The following is a 24,924-nucleotide window of genomic DNA, read 5'->3' as shown; positions in this document are numbered from 1 at the left end:
GGTAAGAAAAAGTAAAACTATATGGTCAAGAAAAGGAAAAAAAAATGAAAGATTGTGACGTTAATTCGGAGTCTTTTTACCAATGTGTTGACGTGATCCGAATGCTGATTCAACTGAAAGTGTGTATTCACAATTGCTTTATTGTGAAATATAATATATGGACAGCCGCCGCGATACAACTAGCTGCATTGAACTACTAGACACTGTGCCGAGTTAGCCAGCAAGAGGGCAGCAAACAGCGCTTGTGTCCGCACTGGCAGCAGTAGCAGCTGCCCACTTCTGCCACCGGCTACGCTGATTGGTCGACCGGTCAACAAAAGGATCTTGACCCGCTGGATCCCCGAGCGGGGTATAAATGGGTGCGGAAACAATCGGCGGGGATCACACTCTCAGTTGAATCAGCATTCAGATCACGTCAACACATTTGTCTCTCCGTCTCCAACCATGTCTGGACGAGGAAAATCTGGCAAGGCTCGCACCAAGGCCAAGTCTCGATCATCACGCGCCGGCCTGCAGTTCCCCGTCGGCCGAGTTCATCGCTTCCTTCGTAAAGGCAATTACGCCCAGAGAGTAGGCGCTGGTGCACCAGTGTACCTAGCTGCTGTTCTGGAGTACCTGACCGCTGAGATTCTGGAGCTGGCCGGCAACGCCGCACGCGATAACAAGAAGACGAGGATCATCCCGCGACATCTTCAACTTGCCGTTCGCAACGACGAAGAGCTGAACAAGCTGCTGGGAGGCGTGACAATCGCTCAGGGTGGTGTACTGCCAAACATCCAGGCTGTGCTTCTGCCGAAGAAGACTGCAAAGTCCAGTTAGACACTTCACGGCGGCTCTTTTCAACCAAACGGCCCTTATCAGGGCCACCACATTTTCCAGAAAGAATACATTCAATTCATCATGCTATTTTGTGTTGTGTTGAGATTTCCGCTATATCTGTTTTTTTTTTTTTTTCTGTTCTTTTCTTTTTATTTTTTTTTTCCTTTCTCTCTCTTTCTCTCTCTCTCTCTCTCTCTCTCTAATTATCCTTACTTGAATCACACATAAATAGGAAATGTAGAGAAAGGAAGAAATATAATGATATATATGTAAGGTGAAAATGCATGATATTATATAAGGAGACAAAATAGATAAGGGATATCTAGACTAAAGAATAAAGACTATAGAATAAAGACTAAATATATAAGGTGGCAATACATACCATTAGATGAGGAGAGAATATGGAGTAAAGAATAAGCATAGACTAGAGTATGAAAATAAGCAAGAGTTAAGTACCAAGTTAATTTCGGAAGAATTTATGAATTTATGAAATGCACAGATGATAAATCGTCAGGCGAGGCCGTTCTGAGGTTAAAAAGAAGGTATTAAAATAAAAGAGTAATTTATCGACAACATAAGAACAGCACAGCCACATGTATGTAGGAAGTTTGTGTGTTTGATTGCATTAATGCTCTAGTGTTTGTGCGTTTGCTGTCTAAAATTGTTGCAGTTTTCGGCATGTTGTAATATAAAACAGCTGCCTTAGGGAAACACGTGGATAAAACAAATGGAGCAGAAAAGTAAATCAAGTAATATGAAACAGAGAACAGATGTGGAAGCACATTAGGCAGAGCGTCTGCACGACGCCATGCCCGAGATGTCCGGTGATTCCTTCGAGGTACGCAATGAGCTGATAAAACGACAGTGCGAAGGTTGCGAGTCATTAGTTTTGTTCCACTACTCTCTGACTCACTACGTATCGCATCGATTGTTATCGTGATGGCGGCTTCGGAAGCAGCAAAGAAGACGACCAAGAAGAAAGCGCCCGAGCATCCACCGACCCAGGTGATGGTCAATGCTGCTATCGGCGCACTGAAGGAGCGGAATGGATCATCGCTTCAGGCCATTAAGAAGTACATCGCAGCCAACTACAAAGTAGGCGATATGGACCGACAGACCATCTTCATCAAGCGAGCTCTGCGGAAAGGGGTTGCCAACGAGACACTGGTTCAGACGAAAGGTGTCGGGGCATCTGGCTCTTTCAAGCTGAACGTCAAGGCAGCAAAGGCAGAGGCGGCGGAGAAGGCACGAAAAGAGAAGCAGAAGGCAAAGGTTAAGGCTGACCGCGAGAAGGCAAAGGCAAAGGCAGCCGCAAAGAAAGAGAAGGCGGTCGCCAAGAAGGCCAAAGCTGCAGCAGAAAAGAAGGAGAAGAAGAAGAAGGCGACAAAGAAGAAGCCGGCGAAGAAGACGGCAACCAAGTCGGAGAAAACGAAGACGCCCAAGAAGAAGACCGCAGCAAAGAAGCCATCCAAGAAGGCAACCCCGAAGAAAGTGGCGAAGAAGACGACGACCAAATCCAAGGCGGCAAAACCAAAGAAGCCTGCTGCCAAGAAGGGTGCCAAATAAGTTTATTTGCACCTCACACCAAAAATCAAACGGCTCTTTTAAGAGCCACCACAAACCCAAGAAAGAATAATTGTTGCAGTATCAACTAGTCGATGGAAAGATGCACTGAGAAAAGAAAGAAAGAAAAAAAAAAGAAGGAAATACACGAAACGGGGAAATAGAAAGGAATAGTTTACAAAAACAGAAATCATTCTCTATTGGTGAATTTATGTTGAAAAGGAGAGAAATGGTAGATGAAGGCACAATTGAGGAGTTTTATGTGTTACTCAAGAGCAAACAATTGTGTGAGAGCTAGCGAAAATAGGCTAAACAGAATGCGAGCGGGGGGAGGGTGATGGTTTTCGTTTGGGAGAGAAGTTTTACTCTGAAAAATCGTTTCAAGCTCGAAATTATGTGAGTGTGAGTGTGTGTATATATGTATATGTATATGTATATATCTGCCACTCCATATCTATGTAGCTTTATGCTGTCAATATTATCATATGTGTATTTTATTTGTTCATTTCTTTAGGTAATGTGCGACAGAGTAATGTATGTGATGTGACACAGTGCCCGTCCGACTCGCGGTGCTGGTCTGGTCAACGTAACGAACGGCCGTGAGGTGGCGCACTCGATCCAGCCGGATCTCGTGCAGGCGGATCGTGGGCTGGCCGCGGCGGACAGTAGGAGAATGGGGCGTCGCCCTCCATGTCCGCAAAGCGGTTACTTAACCCTGTTCGGTCATTGGGAGCGTCATCATTCGGCTTTTGGATCTCTCATCAGCTAAACCACAATCAACTCACGCCATCATGTCTGGACGCGGTAAAGGAGGCAAAGGACTAGGAAAGGGAGGAGCAAAGCGGCACCGCAAAGTTCTTCGAGATAACATCCAGGGCATCACCAAGCCAGCCATCCGTCGTCTGGCAAGAAGGGGCGTCGTGAAGCGAATCTCGGGCCTCATCTACGAAGAAACCCGCGGAGTCCTGAAAGTCTTCCTTGAGAACGTGATCCGCGATGCAGTGACATACTGCGAGCATGCCAAACGCAAGACGGTTACTGCCATGGACGTCGTCTACGCACTGAAGAGGCAGGGACGAACACTCTACGGATTTGGCGGCTAGAATTTAACGGCCTCCTGCACCACAAAACAACGGCTCTTTTCAGAGCCACCACATTATCAAGAAAGAATACACTTAATGAAACAAGTTTCCACATCTCTTTCCTTTTCTTATTACGGAACGTCATCATAAGTAGCACGTTTGAATCAATGCGCAATCTATATATATATATATATATATATATATATATATATATATATATATATATATATATATATAACCACACTGTTCGTACATCTTTTAAGTTCAGATTTCTGTTTCGTGGCAATGCTCTTAAAACGCCCTCATTATACGCTTTACAGAGTTTACCAGTTGTAATTGAAGGTAATAGAATAATTATGGCATCCATTCGCTGATCACAGCCCCCAGTTGCAAATAGAGAGAGTGAGAGAGAGAGAGAGAGAGAGAGAGAGAGAGAGAAAGAGAAAGAGAGAGACGTTATTTTCATAAGTAAAGTTGTTGTCATACAATTGTAAAGTTGTTGTCATACAATTGTAAAGTTGTTGCTTTATGTGTAAAGTTGTTGCCTTTTTGGTAAAGTTGTTGCTCCCATAGTGGGCGGGTTGTATAAAGCAACAACATTACACATTTCTTTGGTGAAGTTGTTGCCTTTGCTCATAGATATTTCATTAAGAGTTGTGAAGCTCACAATGCACATGCCGCCCCACGCCTGGACATGGACGGGAATTTGGAGATACTACCAAGACAGTATCATTCAGAAAAAAAAAAAAAAATAGAAGATAAAAAAGACACACACACACACACACACCCACCAACAAAAAACAAAAAAAAAAAAAAACCCCTGCTAATTATTGACTACATTGTATTATGAATCAAGTAGATTGTTTGGCTTCACCTGATATTGAGTTAAACTCACTAAAGAGGATAGATTCTATACACTATTTGGCATATAGCCAATTTTACGCAGATTCAATACCCTCAATACAAAATGTGGGTAAGTCTGGACAATATCTTGCTGTCTGACATTGGCTTTTGGTATTGTGCAGTGGGAAACAAGCAGTCAATCAATCAATCAATCAAGTAGGTAAAAAAAAAAAGAGTATCAGCAAAGTATGAATGCAAGAAGGTATGTTTGTTGTTTTTTTCTAACGCAAAATGAATATTTACAAATAGATTTCAGCTTCAGCGTGTCAGCAAGCGGCGACGAAGGTAGATAACGTGTAAGCTTAACACGCAATCAAAAGGAATAAGGGAAGTTAGCAGCTTTTTTTGCGAGATACGAAACAGAATATATATAGTTACAGGAGATTTTCTAGATCTAGTTTGATTACAAAGAGAAAAGAAAAGAAAAGTAAATGGTGATTTAATATTTGCAGAGAATATTATTCACGTTTTTCATTTTTACACGCAATTCGTGAACAAATTAAGGTAAAATTGGACAAAAATCTGTCTACTGCCATCTGGTGGCAGAAACCGTTATTCCACCACCGCGGCCGGCCGGCCGGCAGGCGGGGCCGTCACGCCCGCCTGAATCGATGCTTCTGCTAATCCTCATCTAATTTGCATGAACTGTGCGAGCGGATCCTCCGAACGCGTATAAAAGAGGAAAGGGGGCAGCTGACCATAACATTTCTCTTTCAAAGCTGCATCGAATTCGCATCCGCCTAGTCTCTAGTCAACGCTCACAATGGCTCCTCCATCCGGACAAGTTGCCAAGAAGGGTTCCAAGAAAGCTGCCAAGGCTCCCCGGCCCAATGCCGACAAGAAGAGGCGTAGGAAGAGGAAGGAGAGCTACGGCATCTACATCTACAAGGTTCTGAAGCAAGTCCACCCAGATACTGGAATTTCGAGTCGCGCCATGTCCATCATGAACAGCTTCGTCAACGACATTTTCGAACGCATCGCCGCCGAAGCTGCACGTCTCGGTCAGTACAACAAGAAGTCGACCATCAGCAGCCGTGAAGTGCAGACCGCAGTGCGCCTCCTTCTCCCCGGAGAACTGGCAAAGCACGCCGTCAGCGAGGGCACCAAAGCTGTCACCAAGTACACTACATCCAAGTAGATGTCCACAGTCGCCTATATCTCAAACGGCCCTTATCAGGGCCACCACATAACCAAGAAAGAATATCCCACTGTTGTATGAAATCCTAATCATATACTAATTATAACGAATCGAAAAGCTAGTACTTTACTTTAATACAAATCATCGCTTGTTTATAGTGACTTCACATTGTATGCTTATTTATATTTGCTTCTCGTGTTCACTTAATGTATTCGTTAATTAGTTTATTGACAGCACCACCTGATTGAAACATGGTAAAATTAGGCAAACATATTACAGATTAATGTTTAAGACCCGCACAATATAGATTAACTTCCAATCAGCCAGCTCTTCCCTTTCGGGTAAAAGAGTGTATTAAATTACCACACCGCTTTATACAATCGTCTTCTTAACGAGCTGTTGCTATATGAATCTATTCCAAATACCATCATGCACGTATAGTAATAATATCACTGTTACAGCAGCCTGCATACAGAAAAAAATCGTTCGGAATGATGTTTTCAGTATATTATACGCCGAAATAATCATTGAATTCGCGAGCTGGTATCTCAACGGCGCCATCTACGGGAAGGCGTGAACAGGTTGAGCGGCGTGACCAACCATAGCGGACGGGACGGGTGGGGGCCGCCGCTGCGGGGCTGGTGCGCCCAGATCGGACAAAGGAAATCACTGCTTGACCAATCACAGGCCACGGATTGGATCCGTCCCGGGTCTAGGGATCCATCGTCCGCGATATAAAATGGGAGCTGGATGTCCGGCGGTTTCATTCTCTTCCCAACTCCGCATCGAGAAAACTCCCCACTCGTTACCTGAAGAAAACATGGCTCGCACCAAGCAGACGGCTCGCAAGTCGACTGGAGGCAAGGCTCCTCGCAAGCAACTGGCTACGAAGGCTGCTCGCAAGAGTGCCCCCGCCACCGGAGGAGTGAAGAAACCTCATCGCTATAGGCCCGGCACAGTCGCACTTCGTGAGATTCGCCGCTACCAGAAGAGCACCGAACTTCTCATCCGCAAACTCCCCTTCCAGCGACTTGTTCGTGAGATTGCTCAGGATTTCAAGACCGAGCTGCGCTTCCAAAGTTCTGCTGTCATGGCCCTCCAAGAAGCGAGCGAGGCTTATCTCGTCGGTCTGTTCGAAGACACCAACCTGTGCGCCATCCACGCCAAGCGGGTTACCATCATGCCCAAGGACATTCAGCTGGCCCGTCGCATCCGGGGAGAGAGGGCGTAGAGAGAGGCCTGTCCTCCCGTGGTCGCACCACACAACACAACGGCTCTTTTCAGAGCCACCACATTATCAAGAAAGAATATCATGGTTCATACAGGACAATATTCTGTTTGTTATTCTTAGTTTTAAAAAGTAGAGCCTTGGATGATGTTAGATATTTATGTATTTAAAAGTGCACACGTAGTTGAACGGAAATGAAAAATGAGAACAAGAAAACCACAAAGATAAATGAAATGCACGTAAAGTAGGGATATCTGCCCCCCCCCCTTCAAATGAAACGCAGTCTACGGCGATTATGTACCTAGCAAATCAATTCATATGTAATTGAGACGAGAAGGGGTCTGTAAGGTGCTTGATAGAGAGGGAGAGAGAGAGAGAGAGAGAGAGGGGGGAGAGGGATAGATAGGGAGACAGAAGGAGTGAAGGGAGGGGGGTAAGAAAAAGTAAAACTATATGGTCAAGAAAAGGAAAAAAAAATGAAAGATTGTGACGTTAATTCGGAGTCTTTTTACCAATGTGTTGACGTGATCCGAATGCTGATTCAACTGAAAGTGTGTATTCACAATTGCTTTATTGTGAAATATAATATATGGACAGCCGCCGCGATACAACTAGCTGCATTGAACTACTAGACACTGTGCCGAGTTAGCCAGCAAGAGGGCAGCAAACAGCGCTTGTGTCCGCACTGGCAGCAGTAGCAGCTGCCCACTTCTGCCACCGGCTACGCTGATTGGTCGACCGGTCAACAAAAGGATCTTGACCCGCTGGATCCCCGAGCGGGGTATAAATGGGTGCGGAAACAATCGGCGGGGATCACACTCTCAGTTGAATCAGCATTCAGATCACGTCAACACATTTGTCTCTCCGTCTCCAACCATGTCTGGACGAGGAAAATCTGGCAAGGCTCGCACCAAGGCCAAGTCTCGATCATCACGCGCCGGCCTGCAGTTCCCCGTCGGCCGAGTTCATCGCTTCCTTCGTAAAGGCAATTACGCCCAGAGAGTAGGCGCTGGTGCACCAGTGTACCTAGCTGCTGTTCTGGAGTACCTGACCGCTGAGATTCTGGAGCTGGCCGGCAACGCCGCACGCGATAACAAGAAGACGAGGATCATCCCGCGACATCTTCAACTTGCCGTTCGCAACGACGAAGAGCTGAACAAGCTGCTGGGAGGCGTGACAATCGCTCAGGGTGGTGTACTGCCAAACATCCAGGCTGTGCTTCTGCCGAAGAAGACTGCAAAGTCCAGTTAGACACTTCACGGCGGCTCTTTTCAACCAAACGGCCCCTTATCAGGGCCACCACATTTTCCAGAAAGAATACATTCAATTCATCATGCTATTTTGTGTTGTGTTGAGATTTCCGCTATATCTGTTTTTTTTTTTCTGTTCTTTTCTTTTTATTTTTTTTTTCCTTTCTCTCTCTCTCTCTCTCTCTCTCTCTCTCTCTTAATTATCCTTACTTGAATCACACATAAATAGGAAATGTAGAGAAAGGAAGAAATATAATGATATATATGTAAGGTGAAAATGCATGATATTATATAAGGAGACAAAATAGATAAGGGATATCTAGACTAAAGAATAAAGACTATAGAATAAAGACTAAATATATAAGGTGGCAATACATACCATTAGATGAGGAGAGAATATGGAGTAAAGAATAAGCATAGACTAGAGTATGAAAATAAGCAAGAGTTAAGTACCAAGTTAATTTCGGAAGAATTTATGAATTTATGAAATGCACAGATGATAAATCGTCAGGCGAGGCCGTTCTGAGGTTAAAAAGAAGGTATTAAAATAAAAGAGTAATTTATCGACAACATAAGAACAGCACAGCCACATGTATGTAGGAAGTTTGTGTGTTTGATTGCATTAATGCTCTAGTGTTTGTGCGTTTGCTGTCTAAAATTGTTGCAGTTTTCGGCATGTTGTAATATAAAACAGCTGCCTTAGGGAAACACGTGGATAAAACAAATGGAGCAGAAAAGTAAATCAAGTAATATGAAACAGAGAACAGATGTGGAAGCACATTAGGCAGAGCGTCTGCACGACGCCATGCCCGAGATGTCCGGTGATTCCTTCGAGGTACGCAATGAGCTGATAAAACGACAGTGCGAAGGTTGCGAGTCATTAGTTTTGTTCCACTACTCTCTGACTCACTACGTATCGCATCGATTGTTATCGTGATGGCGGCTTCGGAAGCAGCAAAGAAGACGACCAAGAAGAAAGCGCCCGAGCATCCACCGACCCAGGTGATGGTCAATGCTGCTATCGGCGCACTGAAGGAGCGGAATGGATCATCGCTTCAGGCCATTAAGAAGTACATCGCAGCCAACTACAAAGTAGGCGATATGGACCGACAGACCATCTTCATCAAGCGAGCTCTGCGGAAAGGGGTTGCCAACGAGACACTGGTTCAGACGAAAGGTGTCGGGGCATCTGGCTCTTTCAAGCTGAACGTCAAGGCAGCAAAGGCAGAGGCGGCGGAGAAGGCACGAAAAGAGAAGCAGAAGGCAAAGGTTAAGGCTGACCGCGAGAAGGCAAAGGCAAAGGCAGCCGCAAAGAAAGAGAAGGCGGTCGCCAAGAAGGCCAAAGCTGCAGCAGAAAAGAAGGAGAAGAAGAAGAAGGCGACAAAGAAGAAGCCGGCGAAGAAGACGGCAACCAAGTCGGAGAAAACGAAGACGCCCAAGAAGAAGACCGCAGCAAAGAAGCCATCCAAGAAGGCAACCCCGAAGAAAGTGGCGAAGAAGACGACGACCAAATCCAAGGCGGCAAAACCAAAGAAGCCTGCTGCCAAGAAGGGTGCCAAATAAGTTTATTTGCACCTCACACCAAAAATCAAACGGCTCTTTTAAGAGCCACCACAAACCCAAGAAAGAATAATTGTTGCAGTATCAACTAGTCGATGGAAAGATGCACTGAGAAAAGAAAGAAAGAAAAAAAAAGAAGGAAATACACGAAACGGGGAAATAGAAAGGAATAGTTTACAAAAACAGAAATCATTCTCTATTGGTGAATTTATGTTGAAAAGGAGAGAAATGGTAGATGAAGGCACAATTGAGGAGTTTTATGTGTTACTCAAGAGCAAACAATTGTGTGAGAGCTAGCGAAAATAGGCTAAACAGAATGCGAGCGGGGGGAGGGTGATGGTTTTCGTTTGGGAGAGAAGTTTTACTCTGAAAAATCGTTTCAAGCTCGAAATTATGTGAGTGTGAGTGTGTGTATATATGTATATGTATATGTATATATCTGCCACTCCATATCTATGTAGCTTTATGCTGTCAATATTATCATATGTGTATTTTATTTGTTCATTTCTTTAGGTAATGTGCGACAGAGTAATGTATGTGATGTGACACAGTGCCCGTCCGACTCGCGGTGCTGGTCTGGTCAACGTAACGAACGGCCGTGAGGTGGCGCACTCGATCCAGCCGGATCTCGTGCAGGCGGATCGTGGGCTGGCCGCGGCGGACAGTAGGAGAATGGGGCGTCGCCCTCCATGTCCGCAAAGCGGTTACTTAACCCTGTTCGGTCATTGGGAGCGTCATCATTCGGCTTTTGGATCTCTCATCAGCTAAACCACAATCAACTCACGCCATCATGTCTGGACGCGGTAAAGGAGGCAAAGGACTAGGAAAGGGAGGAGCAAAGCGGCACCGCAAAGTTCTTCGAGATAACATCCAGGGCATCACCAAGCCAGCCATCCGTCGTCTGGCAAGAAGGGGCGGCGTGAAGCGAATCTCGGGCCTCATCTACGAAGAAACCCGCGGAGTCCTGAAAGTCTTCCTTGAGAACGTGATCCGCGATGCAGTGACATACTGCGAGCATGCCAAACGCAAGACGGTTACTGCCATGGACGTCGTCTACGCACTGAAGAGGCAGGGACGAACACTCTACGGATTTGGCGGCTAGAATTTAACGGCCTCCTGCACCACAAAACAACGGCTCTTTTCAGAGCCACCACATTATCAAGAAAGAATACACTTAATGAAACAAGTTTCCACATCTCTTTCCTTTTCTTATTACGGAACGTCATCATAAGTAGCACGTTTGAATCAATGCGCAATCTATATATATATATATATATATATATATATATATATATATATATATATATATATAACCACACTGTTCGTACATCTTTTAAGTTCAGATTTCTGTTTCGTGGCAATGCTCTTAAAACGCCCTCATTATACGCTTTACAGAGTTTACCAGTTGTAATTGAAGGTAATAGAATAATTATGGCATCCATTCGCTGATCACAGCCCCCAGTTGCAAATAGAGAGAGTGAGAGAGAGAGAGAGAGAGAGAGAGAGAGAGAGAAAGAGAAAGAGAGAGACGTTATTTTCATAAGTAAAGTTGTTGTCATACAATTGTAAAGTTGTTGTCATACAATTGTAAAGTTGTTGCTTTATGTGTAAAGTTGTTGCCTTTTTGGTAAAGTTGTTGCTCCCATAGTGGGCGGGTTGTATAAAGCAACAACATTACACATTTCTTTGGTGAAGTTGTTGCCTTTGCTCATAGATATTTCATTAAGAGTTGTGAAGCTCACAATGCACATGCCGCCCCACGCCTGGACATGGACGGGAATTTGGAGATACTACCAAGACAGTATCATTCAGAAAAAAAAAAAAAAATAGAAGATAAAAAAGACACACACACACACACACACCCACCAACAAAAAACAAAAAAAAAAAAACCCCTGCTAATTATTGACTACATTGTATTATGAATCAAGTAGATTGTTTGGCTTCACCTGATATTGAGTTAAACTCACTAAAGAGGATAGATTCTATACACTATTTGGCATATAGCCAATTTTACGCAGATTCAATACCCTCAATACAAAATGTGGGTAAGTCTGGACAATATCTTGCTGTCTGACATTGGCTTTTGGTATTGTGCAGTGGGAAACAAGCAGTCAATCAATCAATCAATCAAGTAGGTAAAAAAAAAAAGAGTATCAGCAAAGTATGAATGCAAGAAGGTATGTTTGTTGTTTTTTTCTAACGCAAAATGAATATTTACAAATAGATTTCAGCTTCAGCGTGTCAGCAAGCGGCGACGAAGGTAGATAACGTGTAAGCTTAACACGCAATCAAAAGGAATAAGGGAAGTTAGCAGCTTTTTTTGCGAGATACGAAACAGAATATATATAGTTACAGGAGATTTTCTAGATCTAGTTTGATTACAAAGAGAAAAGAAAAGAAAAGTAAATGGTGATTTAATATTTGCAGAGAATATTATTCACGTTTTTCATTTTTACACGCAATTCGTGAACAAATTAAGGTAAAATTGGACAAAAATCTGTCTACTGCCATCTGGTGGCAGAAACCGTTATTCCACCACCGCGGCCGGCCGGCCGGCAGGCGGGGCCGTCACGCCCGCCTGAATCGATGCTTCTGCTAATCCTCATCTAATTTGCATGAACTGTGCGAGCGGATCCTCCGAACGCGTATAAAAGAGGAAAGGGGGCAGCTGACCATAACATTTCTCTTTCAAAGCTGCATCGAATTCGCATCCGCCTAGTCTCTAGTCAACGCTCACAATGGCTCCTCCATCCGGACAAGTTGCCAAGAAGGGTTCCAAGAAAGCTGCCAAGGCTCCCCGGCCCAATGCCGACAAGAAGAGGCGTAGGAAGAGGAAGGAGAGCTACGGCATCTACATCTACAAGGTTCTGAAGCAAGTCCACCCAGATACTGGAATTTCGAGTCGCGCCATGTCCATCATGAACAGCTTCGTCAACGACATTTTCGAACGCATCGCCGCCGAAGCTGCACGTCTCGGTCAGTACAACAAGAAGTCGACCATCAGCAGCCGTGAAGTGCAGACCGCAGTGCGCCTCCTTCTCCCCGGAGAACTGGCAAAGCACGCCGTCAGCGAGGGCACCAAAGCTGTCACCAAGTACACTACATCCAAGTAGATGTCCACAGTCGCCTATATCTCAAACGGCCCTTATCAGGGCCACCACATAACCAAGAAAGAATATCCCACTGTTGTATGAAATCCTAATCATATACTAATTATAACGAATCGAAAAGCTAGTACTTTACTTTAATACAAATCATCGCTTGTTTATAGTGACTTCACATTGTATGCTTATTTATATTTGCTTCTCGTGTTCACTTAATGTATTCGTTAATTAGTTTATTGACAGCACCACCTGATTGAAACATGGTAAAATTAGGCAAACATATTACAGATTAATGTTTAAGACCCGCACAATATAGATTAACTTCCAATCAGCCAGCTCTTCCCTTTCGGGTAAAAGAGTGTATTAAATTACCACACCGCTTTATACAATCGTCTTCTTAACGAGCTGTTGCTATATGAATCTATTCCAAATACCATCATGCACGTATAGTAATAATATCACTGTTACAGCAGCCTGCATACAGAAAAAAATCGTTCGGAATGATGTTTTCAGTATATTATACGCCGAAATAATCATTGAATTCGCGAGCTGGTATCTCAACGGCGCCATCTACGGGAAGGCGTGAACAGGTTGAGCGGCGTGACCAACCATAGCGGACGGGACGGGTGGGGGCCGCCGCTGCGGGGCTGGTGCGCCCAGATCGGACAAAGGAAATCACTGCTTGACCAATCACAGGCCACGGATTGGATCCGTCCCGGGTCTAGGGATCCATCGTCCGCGATATAAAATGGGAGCTGGATGTCCGGCGGTTTCATTCTCTTCCCAACTCCGCATCGAGAAAACTCCCCACTCGTTACCTGAAGAAAACATGGCTCGCACCAAGCAGACGGCTCGCAAGTCGACTGGAGGCAAGGCTCCTCGCAAGCAACTGGCTACGAAGGCTGCTCGCAAGAGTGCCCCCGCCACCGGAGGAGTGAAGAAACCTCATCGCTATAGGCCCGGCACAGTCGCACTTCGTGAGATTCGCCGCTACCAGAAGAGCACCGAACTTCTCATCCGCAAACTCCCCTTCCAGCGACTTGTTCGTGAGATTGCTCAGGATTTCAAGACCGAGCTGCGCTTCCAAAGTTCTGCTGTCATGGCCCTCCAAGAAGCGAGCGAGGCTTATCTCGTCGGTCTGTTCGAAGACACCAACCTGTGCGCCATCCACGCCAAGCGGGTTACCATCATGCCCAAGGACATTCAGCTGGCCCGTCGCATCCGGGGAGAGAGGGCGTAGAGAGAGGCCTGTCCTCCGTGGTCGCACCACACAACACAACGGCTCTTTTCAGAGCCACCACATTATCAAGAAAGAATATCATGGTTCATACAGGACAATATTCTGTTTGTTATTCTTAGTTTTAAAAAGTAGAGCCTTGGATGATGTTAGATATTTATGTATTTAAAAGTGCACACGTAGTTGAACGGAAATGAAAAATGAGAACAAGAAAACCACAAAGATAAATGAAATGCACGTAAAGTAGGGATATCTGCCCCCCCCCCCCTTCAAATGAAACGCAGTCTACGGCGATTATGTACCTAGCAAATCAATTCATATGTAATTGAGACGAGAAGGGGTCTGTAAGGTGCTTGATAGAGAGGGAGAGAGAGAGAGAGAGAGAGAGGGGGGAGAGGGATAGATAGGGAGACAGAAGGAGTGAAGGGAGGGGGGTAAGAAAAAGTAAAACTATATGGTCAAGAAAAGGAAAAAAAAATGAAAGATTGTGACGTTAATTCGGAGTCTTTTTACCAATGTGTTGACGTGATCCGAATGCTGATTCAACTGAAAGTGTGTATTCACAATTGCTTTATTGTGAAATATAATATATGGACAGCCGCCGCGATACAACTAGCTGCATTGAACTACTAGACACTGTGCCGAGTTAGCCAGCAAGAGGGCAGCAAACAGCGCTTGTGTCCGCACTGGCAGCAGTAGCAGCTGCCCACTTCTGCCACCGGCTACGCTGATTGGTCGACCGGTCAACAAAAGGATCTTGACCCGCTGGATCCCCGAGCGGGGTATAAATGGGTGCGGAAACAATCGGCGGGGATCACACTCTCAGTTGAATCAGCATTCAGATCACGTCAACACATTTGTCTCTCCGTCTCCAACCATGTCTGGACGAGGAAAATCTGGCAAGGCTCGCACCAAGGCCAAGTCTCGATCATCACGCGCCGGCCTGCAGTTCCCCGTCGGCCGAGTTCATCGCTTCCTTCGTAAAGGCAATTACGCCCAGAGAGTAGGCGCTGGTGCACCAGTGTACCTAGCTGCTGTTCTGGAGTACCTGACCGCTGAGATTCTGGAGCTGGCCGGCAACGCCGCACGCGATAACAAGAAGACGAGGATCATCCCGCGACATCTTCAACTTGCCGTTCGCAACGACGAAGAGCTGAACAAGCTGCTGGGAGGCGTGACAATCGCTCAGGGTGGTGTACTGCCAAACATCCAGGCTGTGCTTCTGCCGAAGAAGACTGCAAAGTCCAGTTAGACACTTCACGGCGGCTCTTTTCAACCAAACGGCCCTTATCAGGGCCACCACATTTTCCAGAAAGAATACATTCAATTCATCATGCTATTTTGTGTTGTGTTGAGATTTCCGCTATATCTGTTTTTTTTTTTTCTGTTCTTTTCTTTTTATTTTTTTTTTCCTTTCTCTCTCTTTCTCTCTCTCTCTCTCTCTCTCTCTAATTATCCTTACTTGAATCACACATAAATAGGAAATGTAGAGAAAGGAAGAAATATAATGATATATATGTAAGGTGAAAATGCATGATATTATATAAGGAGACAAAATAGATAAGGGATATCTAGACTAAAGAATAAAGACTATAGAATAAAGACTAAATATATAAGGTGGCAATACATACCATTAGATGAGGAGAGAATATGGAGTAAAGAATAAGCATAGACTAGAGTATGAAAATAAGCAAGAGTTAAGTACCAAGTTAATTTCGGAAGAATTTATGAATTTATGAAATGCACAGATGATAAATCGTCAGGCGAGGCCGTTCTGAGGTTAAAAAGAAGGTATTAAAATAAAAGAGTAATTTATCGACAACATAAGAACAGCACAGCCACATGTATGTAGGAAGTTTGTGTGTTTGATTGCATTAATGCTCTAGTGTTTGTGCGTTTGCTGTCTAAAATTGTTGCAGTTTTCGGCATGTTGTAATATAAAACAGCTGCCTTAGGGAAACACGTGGATAAAACAAATGGAGCAGAAAAGTAAATCAAGTAATATGAAACAGAGAACAGATGTGGAAGCACATTAGGCAGAGCGTCTGCACGACGCCATGCCCGAGATGTCCGGTGATTCCTTCGAGGTACGCAATGAGCTGATAAAACGACAGTGCGAAGGTTGCGAGTCATTAGTTTTGTTCCACTACTCTCTGACTCACTACGTATCGCATCGATTGTTATCGTGATGGCGGCTTCGGAAGCAGCAAAGAAGACGACCAAGAAGAAAGCGCCCGAGCATCCACCGACCCAGGTGATGGTCAATGCTGCTATCGGCGCACTGAAGGAGCGGAATGGATCATCGCTTCAGGCCATTAAGAAGTACATCGCAGCCAACTACAAAGTAGGCGATATGGACCGACAGACCATCTTCATCAAGCGAGCTCTGCGGAAAGGGGTTGCCAACGAGACACTGGTTCAGACGAAAGGTGTCGGGGCATCTGGCTCTTTCAAGCTGAACGTCAAGGCAGCAAAGGCAGAGGCGGCGGAGAAGGCACGAAAAGAGAAGCAGAAGGCAAAGGTTAAGGCTGACCGCGAGAAGGCAAAGGCAAAGGCAGCCGCAAAGAAAGAGAAGGCGGTCGCCAAGAAGGCCAAAGCTGCAGCAGAAAAGAAGGAGAAGAAGAAGAAGGCGACAAAGAAGAAGCCGGCGAAGAAGACGGCAACCAAGTCGGAGAAAACGAAGACGCCCAAGAAGAAGACCGCAGCAAAGAAGCCATCCAAGAAGGCAACCCCGAAGAAAGTGGCGAAGAAGACGACGACCAAATCCAAGGCGGCAAAACCAAAGAAGCCTGCTGCCAAGAAGGGTGCCAAATAAGTTTATTTGCACCTCACACCAAAAATCAAACGGCTCTTTTAAGAGCCACCACAAACCCAAGAAAGAATAATTGTTGCAGTATCAACTAGTCGATGGAAAGATGCACTGAGAAAAGAAAGAAAGAAAAAAAAAAGAAGGAAATACACGAAACGGGGAAATAGAAAGGAATAGTTTACAAAAACAGAAATCATTCTCTATTGGTGAATTTATGTTGAAAAGGAGAGAAATGGTAGATGAAGGCACAATTGAGGAGTTTTATGTGTTACTCAAGAGCAAACAATTGTGTGAGAGCTAGCGAAAATAGGCTAAACAGAATGCGAGCGGGGGGAGGGTGATGGTTTTCGTTTGGGAGAGAAGTTTTACTCTGAAAAATCGTTTCAAGCTCGAAATTATGTGAGTGTGAGTGTGTGTATATATGTATATGTATATGTATATATCTGCCACTCCATATCTATGTAGCTTTATGCTGTCAATATTATCATATGTGTATTTTATTTGTTCATTTCTTTAGGTAATGTGCGACAGAGTAATGTATGTGATGTGACACAGTGCCCGTCCGACTCGCGGTGCTGGTCTGGTCAACGTAACGAACGGCCGTGAGGTGGCGCACTCGATCCAGCCGGATCTCGTGCAGGCGGATCGTGGGCTGGCCGCGGCGGACAGTAGGAGAATGGGGCGTCGCCCTCCATGTCCGCAAAGCGGTTACTTAACCCTGTTCGGTCATTGGGAGCGTCATCGTTATGGTCAGCTGCCCCCTTTCCTCTTTTATACGCGTTCGGAGGATCCGCTCGCACAGTTCATGCAAATTAGATGAGGATTAGCAGAAGCATCGATTCAGGCGGGCGTGACGGCCCCGCCTGCCGGCCGGCCGGCCGCGGTGGTGAAATAACGGTTTCTGCCACCAGATGGCAGTAGACAGATTTTTGTCCAATTTTACCCTAATTTGTTCTTGAATTGCGTGTAGAAATGAAAAACGTGAATAATATTCTCTGCAAATATTAAATCATCATTTACTTTTCTTTTCTTTTCTCTTTGTAATCAAACTAGATCTAGAAAATCTCCTGTAACTATATATATTCTGTTTCGTATCTCGCAAAAAAGCTGCTAACTTCCCTTATTCCTTTTGATTGCGTGTTAAGTTTACACATGTTATCTACCTTCGTCGCCGCTTGCTGACACGCTGAAGCTGAAATCTATTTGTAAATATTTATTTTGCGTTACAAAAAACAAACAAACATACCTTCTTGCATTTGTACTTTGCTGATACTCCTTTTTTTTTACCTACTTGATTGATTGATTGATTGATTGATTGATTGACTGCTTGTTTCCCACTGCACAATACCAAAAGCCAATGTCAGACAGCAAGATATTGTCCAGACTTATCCACATTTTGTATCGAGGCTATTGAATCTGCGTAAAATTGGCTATATGCCAAATAGTGTATAGAATCTATCCTCTTTAGTGAGTTTAACTCAATATCAGGTGAAGCCAAACATTCTACTTGATTCATAATACAATGTAGTCAATAATTAGCAGGGTTTGTTTGTTTTTGTTTTTGTTTTTGTTTTTGGTTTTTTTTGTGTGTGTGTGTGTGTCATTTTTATTTTATTTTTATTTATTTTTTTTTTAATTTTTTTATTTTTTTTGCTGAATGATACTGTCTTGGTAGTATCTCCAAATTCCAGTCCATGTCCAGGCGTGGGGCGGCATGTGCATTGTGAGCTTCACAACTCTTAATGAAATATTTATGAGCAAAGGCAACAACTTCACCAAAGAAATGCGTAATGTTGTTGCTTTATACAACCCGCCCACTTTGGGAGCAACAACTTTACCAAAAGGGCAACAACTTTACCAAAAAGGCAACAACTTTACACATAAAGCAACAACTTTACAATTGTATGACAACAACTTTACAATTGTATGACAACAACTTTACTTATGAAAATAACGTCTCTCTCTTTCTCTCTCTCTCCCACTCTCTCTATTTGCAACTGGGGGCTGTGATCAGCGAATGGATGCCATAATTATTCTATTACCTTCAATTACAACCGGTAAACTCTGTAAAGCGTATAATGATGGCGTTTTAAGAGCATTGCCACGAAACAGAAATCTGAACTTAAAAGATGTACGAACAGTGTGGTTATACATAATATACATATGCCCATTGATTCAAACGTGCTACTTATGATGACGTTCCGTAATGTGGAAATTTGTTTCATTAAGTGTATTCTTTCTTGATAATGTGGTGGCTCTGAAAAGAGCCGTTGTTTTGTGGTGCAGGAGGCCGTTAAATTCTAGCCGCCAAATCCGTAGAGTGTGCGTCCCTGCCTCTTCAATGCGTAGACGACGTCCATGGCAGTAACCGTCTTGCGTTTGGCATGCTCGCAGTATGTCACTGCATCGCGGATCACGTTCTCAAGGAAGACTTTCAGGACTCCGCGGGTTTCTTCGTAGATGAGGCCCGAGATTCGCTTCACGCCGCCCCTTCTTGCCAGACGACGGATGGCTGGCTTGGTGATGCCCTGGATGTTATCTCGAAGAACTTTGCGGTGCCGCTTTGCTCCTCCCTTTCCTAGTCCTTTGCCTCCTTTACCGCGTCCAGACATGATGGCGTGAGTTGATTTTGGTTTAGCTGATGAGAGATCCAAAAGCCGAATGATGACGCTCCCAATGACCGAACAGGGTTAAGTAACCGCTTTGCGGACATGGAGGGCGACGCCCCATTCTCCTACTGTCCGCCGCGGCCAGCCCACGATCCGCCTGCACGAGATCCGGCTGGATCGAGTGCGCCACCTCACGGCCGTCCGTTGCGTTGACCAGACCAGCACCGCGAGTCGGACGGGCACTGTCGCACATCACATACATTACTCTGTCGCACATTACCTCAAGAAATGAACAAATAAAATACACATATGATAATATTGACAGCATAAAGCTACATAGATATGGAGTGGCAGATATATACATATACATATACATATATACACACACTCACACTCACATAATTTCGAGCTTGAAACGATTTTTCAGAGTAAAACTTCTCTCCCAAACGAAAACCATCACCCTCCCCCCGCTCGCATTCTGTTTAGCCTATTTCCCCAAGCTCTCACACAATTGTTTGCTCTTGAGTAACACATAAAACTCCTCAATTGTGCCTTCATCTACCATTTCTCTCCTTTTCAACATAAATTCACCAATATAGAATGATTTCTGTTTTTTTGTAAACTATTCCTTTCTATTTCCCCGTTTCGTATATTTCCTTCTTTTTTTTTTCTTTCTTTTCTCAGTGCATCTTTCCATCGACTAGTTGATACTGCAACAATTATTCTTTCTTGGGTTTGTGGTGGCTCTTAAAAGAGCCGTTTGATTTTTGGTGTGAGGTGCAAATAAACTTATTTGGCACCCTTCTTGGCAGCAGGCTTCTTTGGTTTTGCCGCCTTGGATTTGGTCGTCGTCTTCTTCGCCACTTTCTTGGGGGTTGCCTTCTTGGATGGCTTCTTTGCTGCGGTCTTCTTCTTGGGCGTCTTCGTTTTCTCCGACTTGGTTGCTGTCTTCTTCGCCGGCTTCTTCTTTGTCGCCTTCTTCTTCTCCTTCTTTTCTGCTGCAGCTTTGGCCTTCTTGGCGACCGCCTTCTCTTTCTTTGCGGCTGCCTTTGCCTTTGCCTTCTCGCGGTCAGCCTTGACCTTTGCCTTCTGCTTCTCTTTTCGTGCCTTCTCCGCCGCCTCTGCCTTTGCTGCCTTGACGTTCAGCTTGAAAGAGCCAGATGCCCCGACACCTTTCGTCTGAACCAGTGTCTCGTTGGCAACCCCTTTCCGCAGAGCTCGCTTGATGAAGATGGTCGGTCGGTCCATATCGCCTACTTTGTAGTTGGCTGCGATGTACTTCTTAATGGCCTGAAGCGATGATCCATTCCGCTCCTTCAGTGCGCCGATAGCAGCATTGACCATCACCTGGGTCGGTGGATGCTCGGGCGCTTTCTTCTTGGTCGTCTTCTTTGCTGCTTCCGAAGCCGCCATCACGATAACAATCGATGCGATACGTAGTGAGTCAGAGAGTAGTGGAACAAAACTAATGACTAGCAACCTTCGCACTGTCGTTTTATCAGCTCATTGCGTACCTCGAAGGAATCACCGGACATCTCGGGCATGGCGTCGTGCAGACGCTCTGCCTAATGTGCTTCCACATCTGTTCTCTGTTTCATATTACTTGATTTACTTTTCTGCTCCATTTGTTTTATCCACGTGTTTCCCTAAGGCAGCTGTTTTATATTACAACATGCCGAAAACTGCAACAATTTTAGACAGCAAACGCACAAACACTAGAGCATTAATGCAATCAAACACACAAACTTCCTACATACATGTGGCTGTGCTGTTCTTATGTTGTCGATAAATTACTCTTTTATTTTAATACCTTCTTTTTAACCTCAGAACGGCCTCGCCTGACGATTTATCATCTGTGCATTTCATAAATTCTTCCGAAATTAACTTGGTACTTAACTCTTGCTTATTTTCATACTCTAGTCTGTGCTTATTCTTTACTCCATATTCTCTCCTCATCTAATGGTATGTATTGCCACCTTATATATTTAGTCTTTATTCTATTTTGTCTCCTTATATAATATCATGCATTGTCACCTTATATATTTATCATTATATTTCTTCCTTTTTTATCATTATATTTCTTCCTTTCTCTACATTTCCTATTTATGTGTGATTCAAGTAAGGATAATTAGAGAGAGAGAGAGAGAGAGAGAGAAAGGAAAAAAAAATAAAAAGAAAAGAAAAGAAAAAAAAAACAGATATAGCGGAAATCTCAACACAACACGAAATAGCATGATGAATTGAATGTATTCTTTCTGGAAAATGTGGTGGCCCTGATAAGGGCCGTTTGGTTGAAAAGAGCCGCCGTGAAGTGTCTAACTGGACTTTGCAGTCTTCTTCGGCAGAAGCACAGCCTGGATGTTTGGCAGTACACCACCCTGAGCGATTGTCACGCCTCCCAGCAGCTTGTTCAGCTCTTCGTCGTTGCGAACGGCAAGTTGAAGATGTCGCGGGATGATCCTCGTCTTCTTGTTATCGCGTGCGGCGTTGCCGGCCAGCTCCAGAATCTCAGCGGTCAGGTACTCCAGAACAGCAGCTAGGTACACTGGTGCACCAGCGCCTACTCTCTGGGCGTAGTTGCCTTTACGAAGGAAGCGATGAACTCGGCCGACGGGGAACTGCAGGCCGGCGCGTGATGATCGAGACTTGGCCTTGGTGCGAGCCTTGCCAGATTTTCCTCGTCCAGACATGATTGGAGACGGAGAGACAAATGTGTTGACGTGATCTGAATGCTGATTCAACTGAGAGTGTGATCCCCGCCGATTGTTTCCGCACCCATTTATACCCCGCTCGGGGATCCAGCGGGTCAAGATCCTTTTGTTGACCGGTCGACCAATCAGCGTAGCCGGTGGCAGAAGTGGGCAGCTGCTACTGCTGCCAGTGCGGACACAAGCGCTGTTTGCTGCCCTCTTGCTGGCTAACTCGGCACAGTGTCTAGTAGTTCAATGCAGCTAGTTGTATCGCGGCGGCTGTCCATATATTATATTTCACAATAAAGCAATTGTGAATACACACTTTCAGTTGAATCAGCATTCAGATCACGTCAACACATTGGTAAAAAGACTCCGAATTAACGTCACAATCTTTCATTTTTTTTCCTTTTCTTGACCATATAGTTTTACTTTTTCTTACCCCCCTCCCTTCACTCCTTCTGTCTCCCTATCTATCCCTCTCCCCTCTCTCTCTCTCTCTCTCTCTCTCTCTCTATCAAGCACCTTACAGACCCCTTCTCGTCTCAATTACATATGAATTGATTTGCTAGGTACATAATCACCGTAGACTGCGTTTCATTTGAAAGGGGGGGGGGCAGATATCCCTACTTTATGTGCATTTCATTTATCTTTGTGGTTTTCTTGTTCTCATTTTTCATTTCCGTTCAACTACGTGTGCACTTTTAAATACATAAAGATCTAACATCATCCAAGGCTCTACTTTTTAAAACTAAGAATAACAAACAGAATATTGTCCTGTATGAACCATGATATTCTTTCTTGATAATGTGGTGGCTCTGAAAAGAGCCGTTGTGTTGTGTGGTGCGACCACGGAGGACAGGCCTCTTTCTACGCCCTCTCTCCCCGGATGCGACGGGCCAGCTGAATGTCCTTGGGCATGATGGTAACCCGCTTGGCGTGGATGGCGCACAGGTTGGTGTCTTCGAACAGACCGACGAGATAAGCCTCGCTCGCTTCTTGGAGGGCCATGACAGCAGAACTTTGGAAGCGCAGCTCGGTCTTGAAATCCTGAGCAATCTCACGAACAAGTCGCTGGAAGGGGAGTTTGCGGATGAGAAGTTCGGTGCTCTTCTGGTAGCGGCGAATCTCACGAAGTGCGACTGTGCCGGGCCTATAGCGATGAGGTTTCTTCACTCCTCCGGTGGCGGGGGCACTCTTGCGAGCAGCCTTCGTAGCCAGTTGCTTGCGAGGAGCCTTGCCTCCAGTCGACTTGCGAGCCGTCTGCTTGGTGCGAGCCATGTTTTCTTCAGGTAATGAGTGCGGAGTTTTTTCGATGCGGAGTTGGGAAGAGAATGAAACCGCCGGACATCCAGCTCCCATTTTATATCGCGGACGATGGATCCCTAGACCCGGGACGGATCCAATCCGTGGCCTGTGATTGGTCAAGCAGTGATTTCCTTTGTCCGATCTGGGCGCACCAGCCCCGCAGCGGCGGCCCCCACCCGTCCCGTCCGCTATGGTTGGTCACGCCGCTCAACCTGTTCACGCCTTCCCGTAGATGGCGCCGTTGAGATACCAGCTCGCGAATTCAATGATTATTGCGGCGTATAATATACTGAAAACATCATTCCGAACGATTTTTTTTTTTTTCTGTATGCAGGCTGCTGTAACAGTGATATTATTACTATACGTGCATGATGGTATTTGGAATAGATTCATATAGCAACAGCTCGTTAAGAAGACGATTGTATAAAGCGGTGTGGTAATTTAATACACTCTTTTACCCGAAAGGGAAGAGCTGGCTGATTGGAAGTTATATATCTATATTGTGCGGGTCTTAAACATTAATCTGTAATATGTTTGCATATTTTTACCATGTTTCGATCAGGTGGTGCTGTCATTAAACTAATTAACGAATACATTAAGTGAACACGAGAAGCAAATATAAATAAGCATACAATGTGAAGTCACTGTAAACAAGCGATGATTTGTATTTCTCTGGTGGGTAAAGTACTAGCTTTTCGATTCGTTATAGTTAGGATATGATTAGGATTTCATACAACAGTGGGATATTCTTTCTTGGTTATGTGGTGGCCCTGATAAGGGCCGTTTGAGATATAGGCGACTGTGGACATCTACTTGGATGTAGTGTACTTGGTGACAGCTTTGGTGCCCTCGCTGACGGCGTGCTTTGCCAGTTCTCCGGGGAGAAGGAGGCGCACTGCGGTCTGCACTTCACGGCTGCTGATGGTCGACTTCTTGTTGTACTGACCGAGACGTGCAGCTTCGGCGGCGATGCGTTCGAAAATGTCGTTGACGAAGCTGTTCATGATGGACATGGCGCGACTCGAAATTCCAGTATCTGGGTGGACTTGCTTCAGAACCTTGTAGATGTAGATGCCGTAGCTCTCCTTCCTCTTCCTACGCCTCTTCTTGTCGGCATTGGGCCGGGGAGCCTTGGCAGCTTTCTTGGAACCCTTCTTGGCAACTTGTCCGGATGGAGGAGCCATTGTGAGCGTTGACTAGACTAGGCGGATGCGAATTCGATGCAGCTTTGAAAGAGAAATGTTATGGTCAGCTGCCCCCTTTCCTCTTTTATACGCGTTCGGAGGATCCGCTCGCACAGTTCATGCAAATTAGATGAGGATTAGCAGAAGCATCGATTCAGGCGGGCGTGACGGCCCCGCCTGCCGGCCGGCCGGCCGCGGTGGTGAAATAACGGTTTCTGCCACCAGATGGCAGTAGACAGATTTTTGTCCAATTTTACCCTAATTTGTTCTTGAATTGCGTGTAGAAATGAAAAACGTGAATAATATTCTCTGCAAATATTAAATCATCATTTACTTTTCTTTTCTTTTCTCTTTGTAATCAAACTAGATCTAGAAAATCTCCTGTAACTATATATATTCTGTTTCGTATCTCGCAAAAAAGCTGCTAACTTCCCTTATT

At 44.9% G+C, this 24,924-nt stretch overlaps 16 protein-coding genes across 16 annotated transcripts; 12 read left to right on the top strand and 4 right to left on the bottom strand.

Annotated features, from left to right (window-relative positions):
• The first annotated feature begins 444 nt into the window (after window positions 1-444).
• LOC140226462 (histone H2A, embryonic) lies at window positions 445-819 on the top strand. The gene has a single exon (XM_072306927.1). The coding sequence runs from the start codon at window positions 445-447 to the stop codon at window positions 817-819; it is 375 nt and encodes a 124-aa protein (XP_072163028.1).
• A 939-nt stretch (window positions 820-1,758) lies between these two features.
• LOC140226202 (uncharacterized) lies at window positions 1,759-2,385 on the top strand. Its single transcript, XM_072306693.1, has one exon. The coding sequence runs from the start codon at window positions 1,759-1,761 to the stop codon at window positions 2,383-2,385; it is 627 nt and encodes a 208-aa protein (XP_072162794.1).
• A 788-nt stretch (window positions 2,386-3,173) lies between these two features.
• LOC140246569 (histone H4-like) lies at window positions 3,174-3,485 on the top strand. Its single transcript, XM_072325911.1, has one exon. It carries the CDS (start codon window positions 3,174-3,176, stop codon window positions 3,483-3,485), a length of 312 nt encoding a protein of 103 aa, XP_072182012.1.
• A 1,645-nt stretch (window positions 3,486-5,130) lies between these two features.
• LOC140226442 (histone H2B.2, embryonic) lies at window positions 5,131-5,505 on the top strand. Its single transcript, XM_072306908.1, has one exon. It carries the CDS (start codon window positions 5,131-5,133, stop codon window positions 5,503-5,505), a length of 375 nt encoding a protein of 124 aa, XP_072163009.1.
• Window positions 5,506-6,325: 820 nt separating this feature from the next.
• On the top strand, window positions 6,326-6,736 carry LOC140226201 (histone H3, embryonic). The gene has a single exon (XM_072306691.1). It carries the CDS (start codon window positions 6,326-6,328, stop codon window positions 6,734-6,736), a length of 411 nt encoding a protein of 136 aa, XP_072162792.1.
• Window positions 6,737-7,609: 873 nt separating this feature from the next.
• On the top strand, window positions 7,610-7,984 carry LOC140226200 (histone H2A, embryonic). Its single transcript, XM_072306690.1, has one exon. It carries the CDS (start codon window positions 7,610-7,612, stop codon window positions 7,982-7,984), a length of 375 nt encoding a protein of 124 aa, XP_072162791.1.
• Window positions 7,985-8,919: 935 nt separating this feature from the next.
• On the top strand, window positions 8,920-9,546 carry LOC140226199 (uncharacterized). The gene has a single exon (XM_072306689.1). It carries the CDS (start codon window positions 8,920-8,922, stop codon window positions 9,544-9,546), a length of 627 nt encoding a protein of 208 aa, XP_072162790.1.
• A 787-nt stretch (window positions 9,547-10,333) lies between these two features.
• On the top strand, window positions 10,334-10,645 carry LOC140226197 (histone H4). Its single transcript, XM_072306688.1, has one exon. It carries the CDS (start codon window positions 10,334-10,336, stop codon window positions 10,643-10,645), a length of 312 nt encoding a protein of 103 aa, XP_072162789.1.
• Window positions 10,646-12,282: 1,637 nt separating this feature from the next.
• Window positions 12,283-12,657, top strand: LOC140226196 (histone H2B.2, embryonic). The gene has a single exon (XM_072306687.1). It carries the CDS (start codon window positions 12,283-12,285, stop codon window positions 12,655-12,657), a length of 375 nt encoding a protein of 124 aa, XP_072162788.1.
• An 820-nt stretch (window positions 12,658-13,477) lies between these two features.
• On the top strand, window positions 13,478-13,888 carry LOC140226195 (histone H3, embryonic). Its single transcript, XM_072306686.1, has one exon. It carries the CDS (start codon window positions 13,478-13,480, stop codon window positions 13,886-13,888), a length of 411 nt encoding a protein of 136 aa, XP_072162787.1.
• An 874-nt stretch (window positions 13,889-14,762) lies between these two features.
• Window positions 14,763-15,137, top strand: LOC140226194 (histone H2A, embryonic). The gene has a single exon (XM_072306685.1). The coding sequence runs from the start codon at window positions 14,763-14,765 to the stop codon at window positions 15,135-15,137; it is 375 nt and encodes a 124-aa protein (XP_072162786.1).
• Window positions 15,138-16,073: 936 nt separating this feature from the next.
• On the top strand, window positions 16,074-16,700 carry LOC140226193 (uncharacterized). Its single transcript, XM_072306684.1, has one exon. The coding sequence runs from the start codon at window positions 16,074-16,076 to the stop codon at window positions 16,698-16,700; it is 627 nt and encodes a 208-aa protein (XP_072162785.1).
• Window positions 16,701-18,994: 2,294 nt separating this feature from the next.
• LOC140226192 (histone H4) lies at window positions 18,995-19,306 on the bottom strand. The gene has a single exon (XM_072306683.1). It carries the CDS (start codon window positions 19,304-19,306, stop codon window positions 18,995-18,997), a length of 312 nt encoding a protein of 103 aa, XP_072162784.1.
• Window positions 19,307-21,618: 2,312 nt separating this feature from the next.
• LOC140226191 (histone H2A, embryonic) lies at window positions 21,619-21,993 on the bottom strand. Its single transcript, XM_072306682.1, has one exon. The coding sequence runs from the start codon at window positions 21,991-21,993 to the stop codon at window positions 21,619-21,621; it is 375 nt and encodes a 124-aa protein (XP_072162783.1).
• Window positions 21,994-22,863: 870 nt separating this feature from the next.
• Window positions 22,864-23,274, bottom strand: LOC140226190 (histone H3, embryonic). The gene has a single exon (XM_072306680.1). The coding sequence runs from the start codon at window positions 23,272-23,274 to the stop codon at window positions 22,864-22,866; it is 411 nt and encodes a 136-aa protein (XP_072162781.1).
• Window positions 23,275-24,110: 836 nt separating this feature from the next.
• On the bottom strand, window positions 24,111-24,485 carry LOC140226189 (histone H2B.2, embryonic). The gene has a single exon (XM_072306679.1). It carries the CDS (start codon window positions 24,483-24,485, stop codon window positions 24,111-24,113), a length of 375 nt encoding a protein of 124 aa, XP_072162780.1.
• Between the last annotated feature and the right edge of the window lie 439 nt (window positions 24,486-24,924).

Source organism: Diadema setosum, chromosome 3 (assembly GCF_964275005.1).
Source record: "Diadema setosum chromosome 3, eeDiaSeto1, whole genome shotgun sequence".
Taxonomy (NCBI): domain Eukaryota; kingdom Metazoa; phylum Echinodermata; class Echinoidea; order Diadematoida; family Diadematidae; genus Diadema; species Diadema setosum.
The sequence above is the reverse complement of the archived record's forward strand: the minus strand, read 5'-3'. Positions and strand labels throughout refer to the sequence as shown.

Bases quoted from the DNA above. Each gene is read 5' to 3' on its own strand.
- LOC140226462 (XM_072306927.1), top strand. From the start codon at position 445: ATGTCTGGACGAGGAAAATCTGGCAAGGCTCGCACCAAGGCCAAGTCT.
- LOC140226202 (XM_072306693.1), top strand. From the start codon at position 1,759: ATGGCGGCTTCGGAAGCAGCAAAGAAGACGACCAAGAAGAAAGCGCCC.
- LOC140246569 (XM_072325911.1), top strand. From the start codon at position 3,174: ATGTCTGGACGCGGTAAAGGAGGCAAAGGACTAGGAAAGGGAGGAGCA.
- LOC140226442 (XM_072306908.1), top strand. From the start codon at position 5,131: ATGGCTCCTCCATCCGGACAAGTTGCCAAGAAGGGTTCCAAGAAAGCT.
- LOC140226201 (XM_072306691.1), top strand. From the start codon at position 6,326: ATGGCTCGCACCAAGCAGACGGCTCGCAAGTCGACTGGAGGCAAGGCT.
- LOC140226200 (XM_072306690.1), top strand. From the start codon at position 7,610: ATGTCTGGACGAGGAAAATCTGGCAAGGCTCGCACCAAGGCCAAGTCT.
- LOC140226199 (XM_072306689.1), top strand. From the start codon at position 8,920: ATGGCGGCTTCGGAAGCAGCAAAGAAGACGACCAAGAAGAAAGCGCCC.
- LOC140226197 (XM_072306688.1), top strand. From the start codon at position 10,334: ATGTCTGGACGCGGTAAAGGAGGCAAAGGACTAGGAAAGGGAGGAGCA.
- LOC140226196 (XM_072306687.1), top strand. From the start codon at position 12,283: ATGGCTCCTCCATCCGGACAAGTTGCCAAGAAGGGTTCCAAGAAAGCT.
- LOC140226195 (XM_072306686.1), top strand. From the start codon at position 13,478: ATGGCTCGCACCAAGCAGACGGCTCGCAAGTCGACTGGAGGCAAGGCT.
- LOC140226194 (XM_072306685.1), top strand. From the start codon at position 14,763: ATGTCTGGACGAGGAAAATCTGGCAAGGCTCGCACCAAGGCCAAGTCT.
- LOC140226193 (XM_072306684.1), top strand. From the start codon at position 16,074: ATGGCGGCTTCGGAAGCAGCAAAGAAGACGACCAAGAAGAAAGCGCCC.
- LOC140226192 (XM_072306683.1), bottom strand. From the start codon at position 19,306: ATGTCTGGACGCGGTAAAGGAGGCAAAGGACTAGGAAAGGGAGGAGCA.
- LOC140226191 (XM_072306682.1), bottom strand. From the start codon at position 21,993: ATGTCTGGACGAGGAAAATCTGGCAAGGCTCGCACCAAGGCCAAGTCT.
- LOC140226190 (XM_072306680.1), bottom strand. From the start codon at position 23,274: ATGGCTCGCACCAAGCAGACGGCTCGCAAGTCGACTGGAGGCAAGGCT.
- LOC140226189 (XM_072306679.1), bottom strand. From the start codon at position 24,485: ATGGCTCCTCCATCCGGACAAGTTGCCAAGAAGGGTTCCAAGAAAGCT.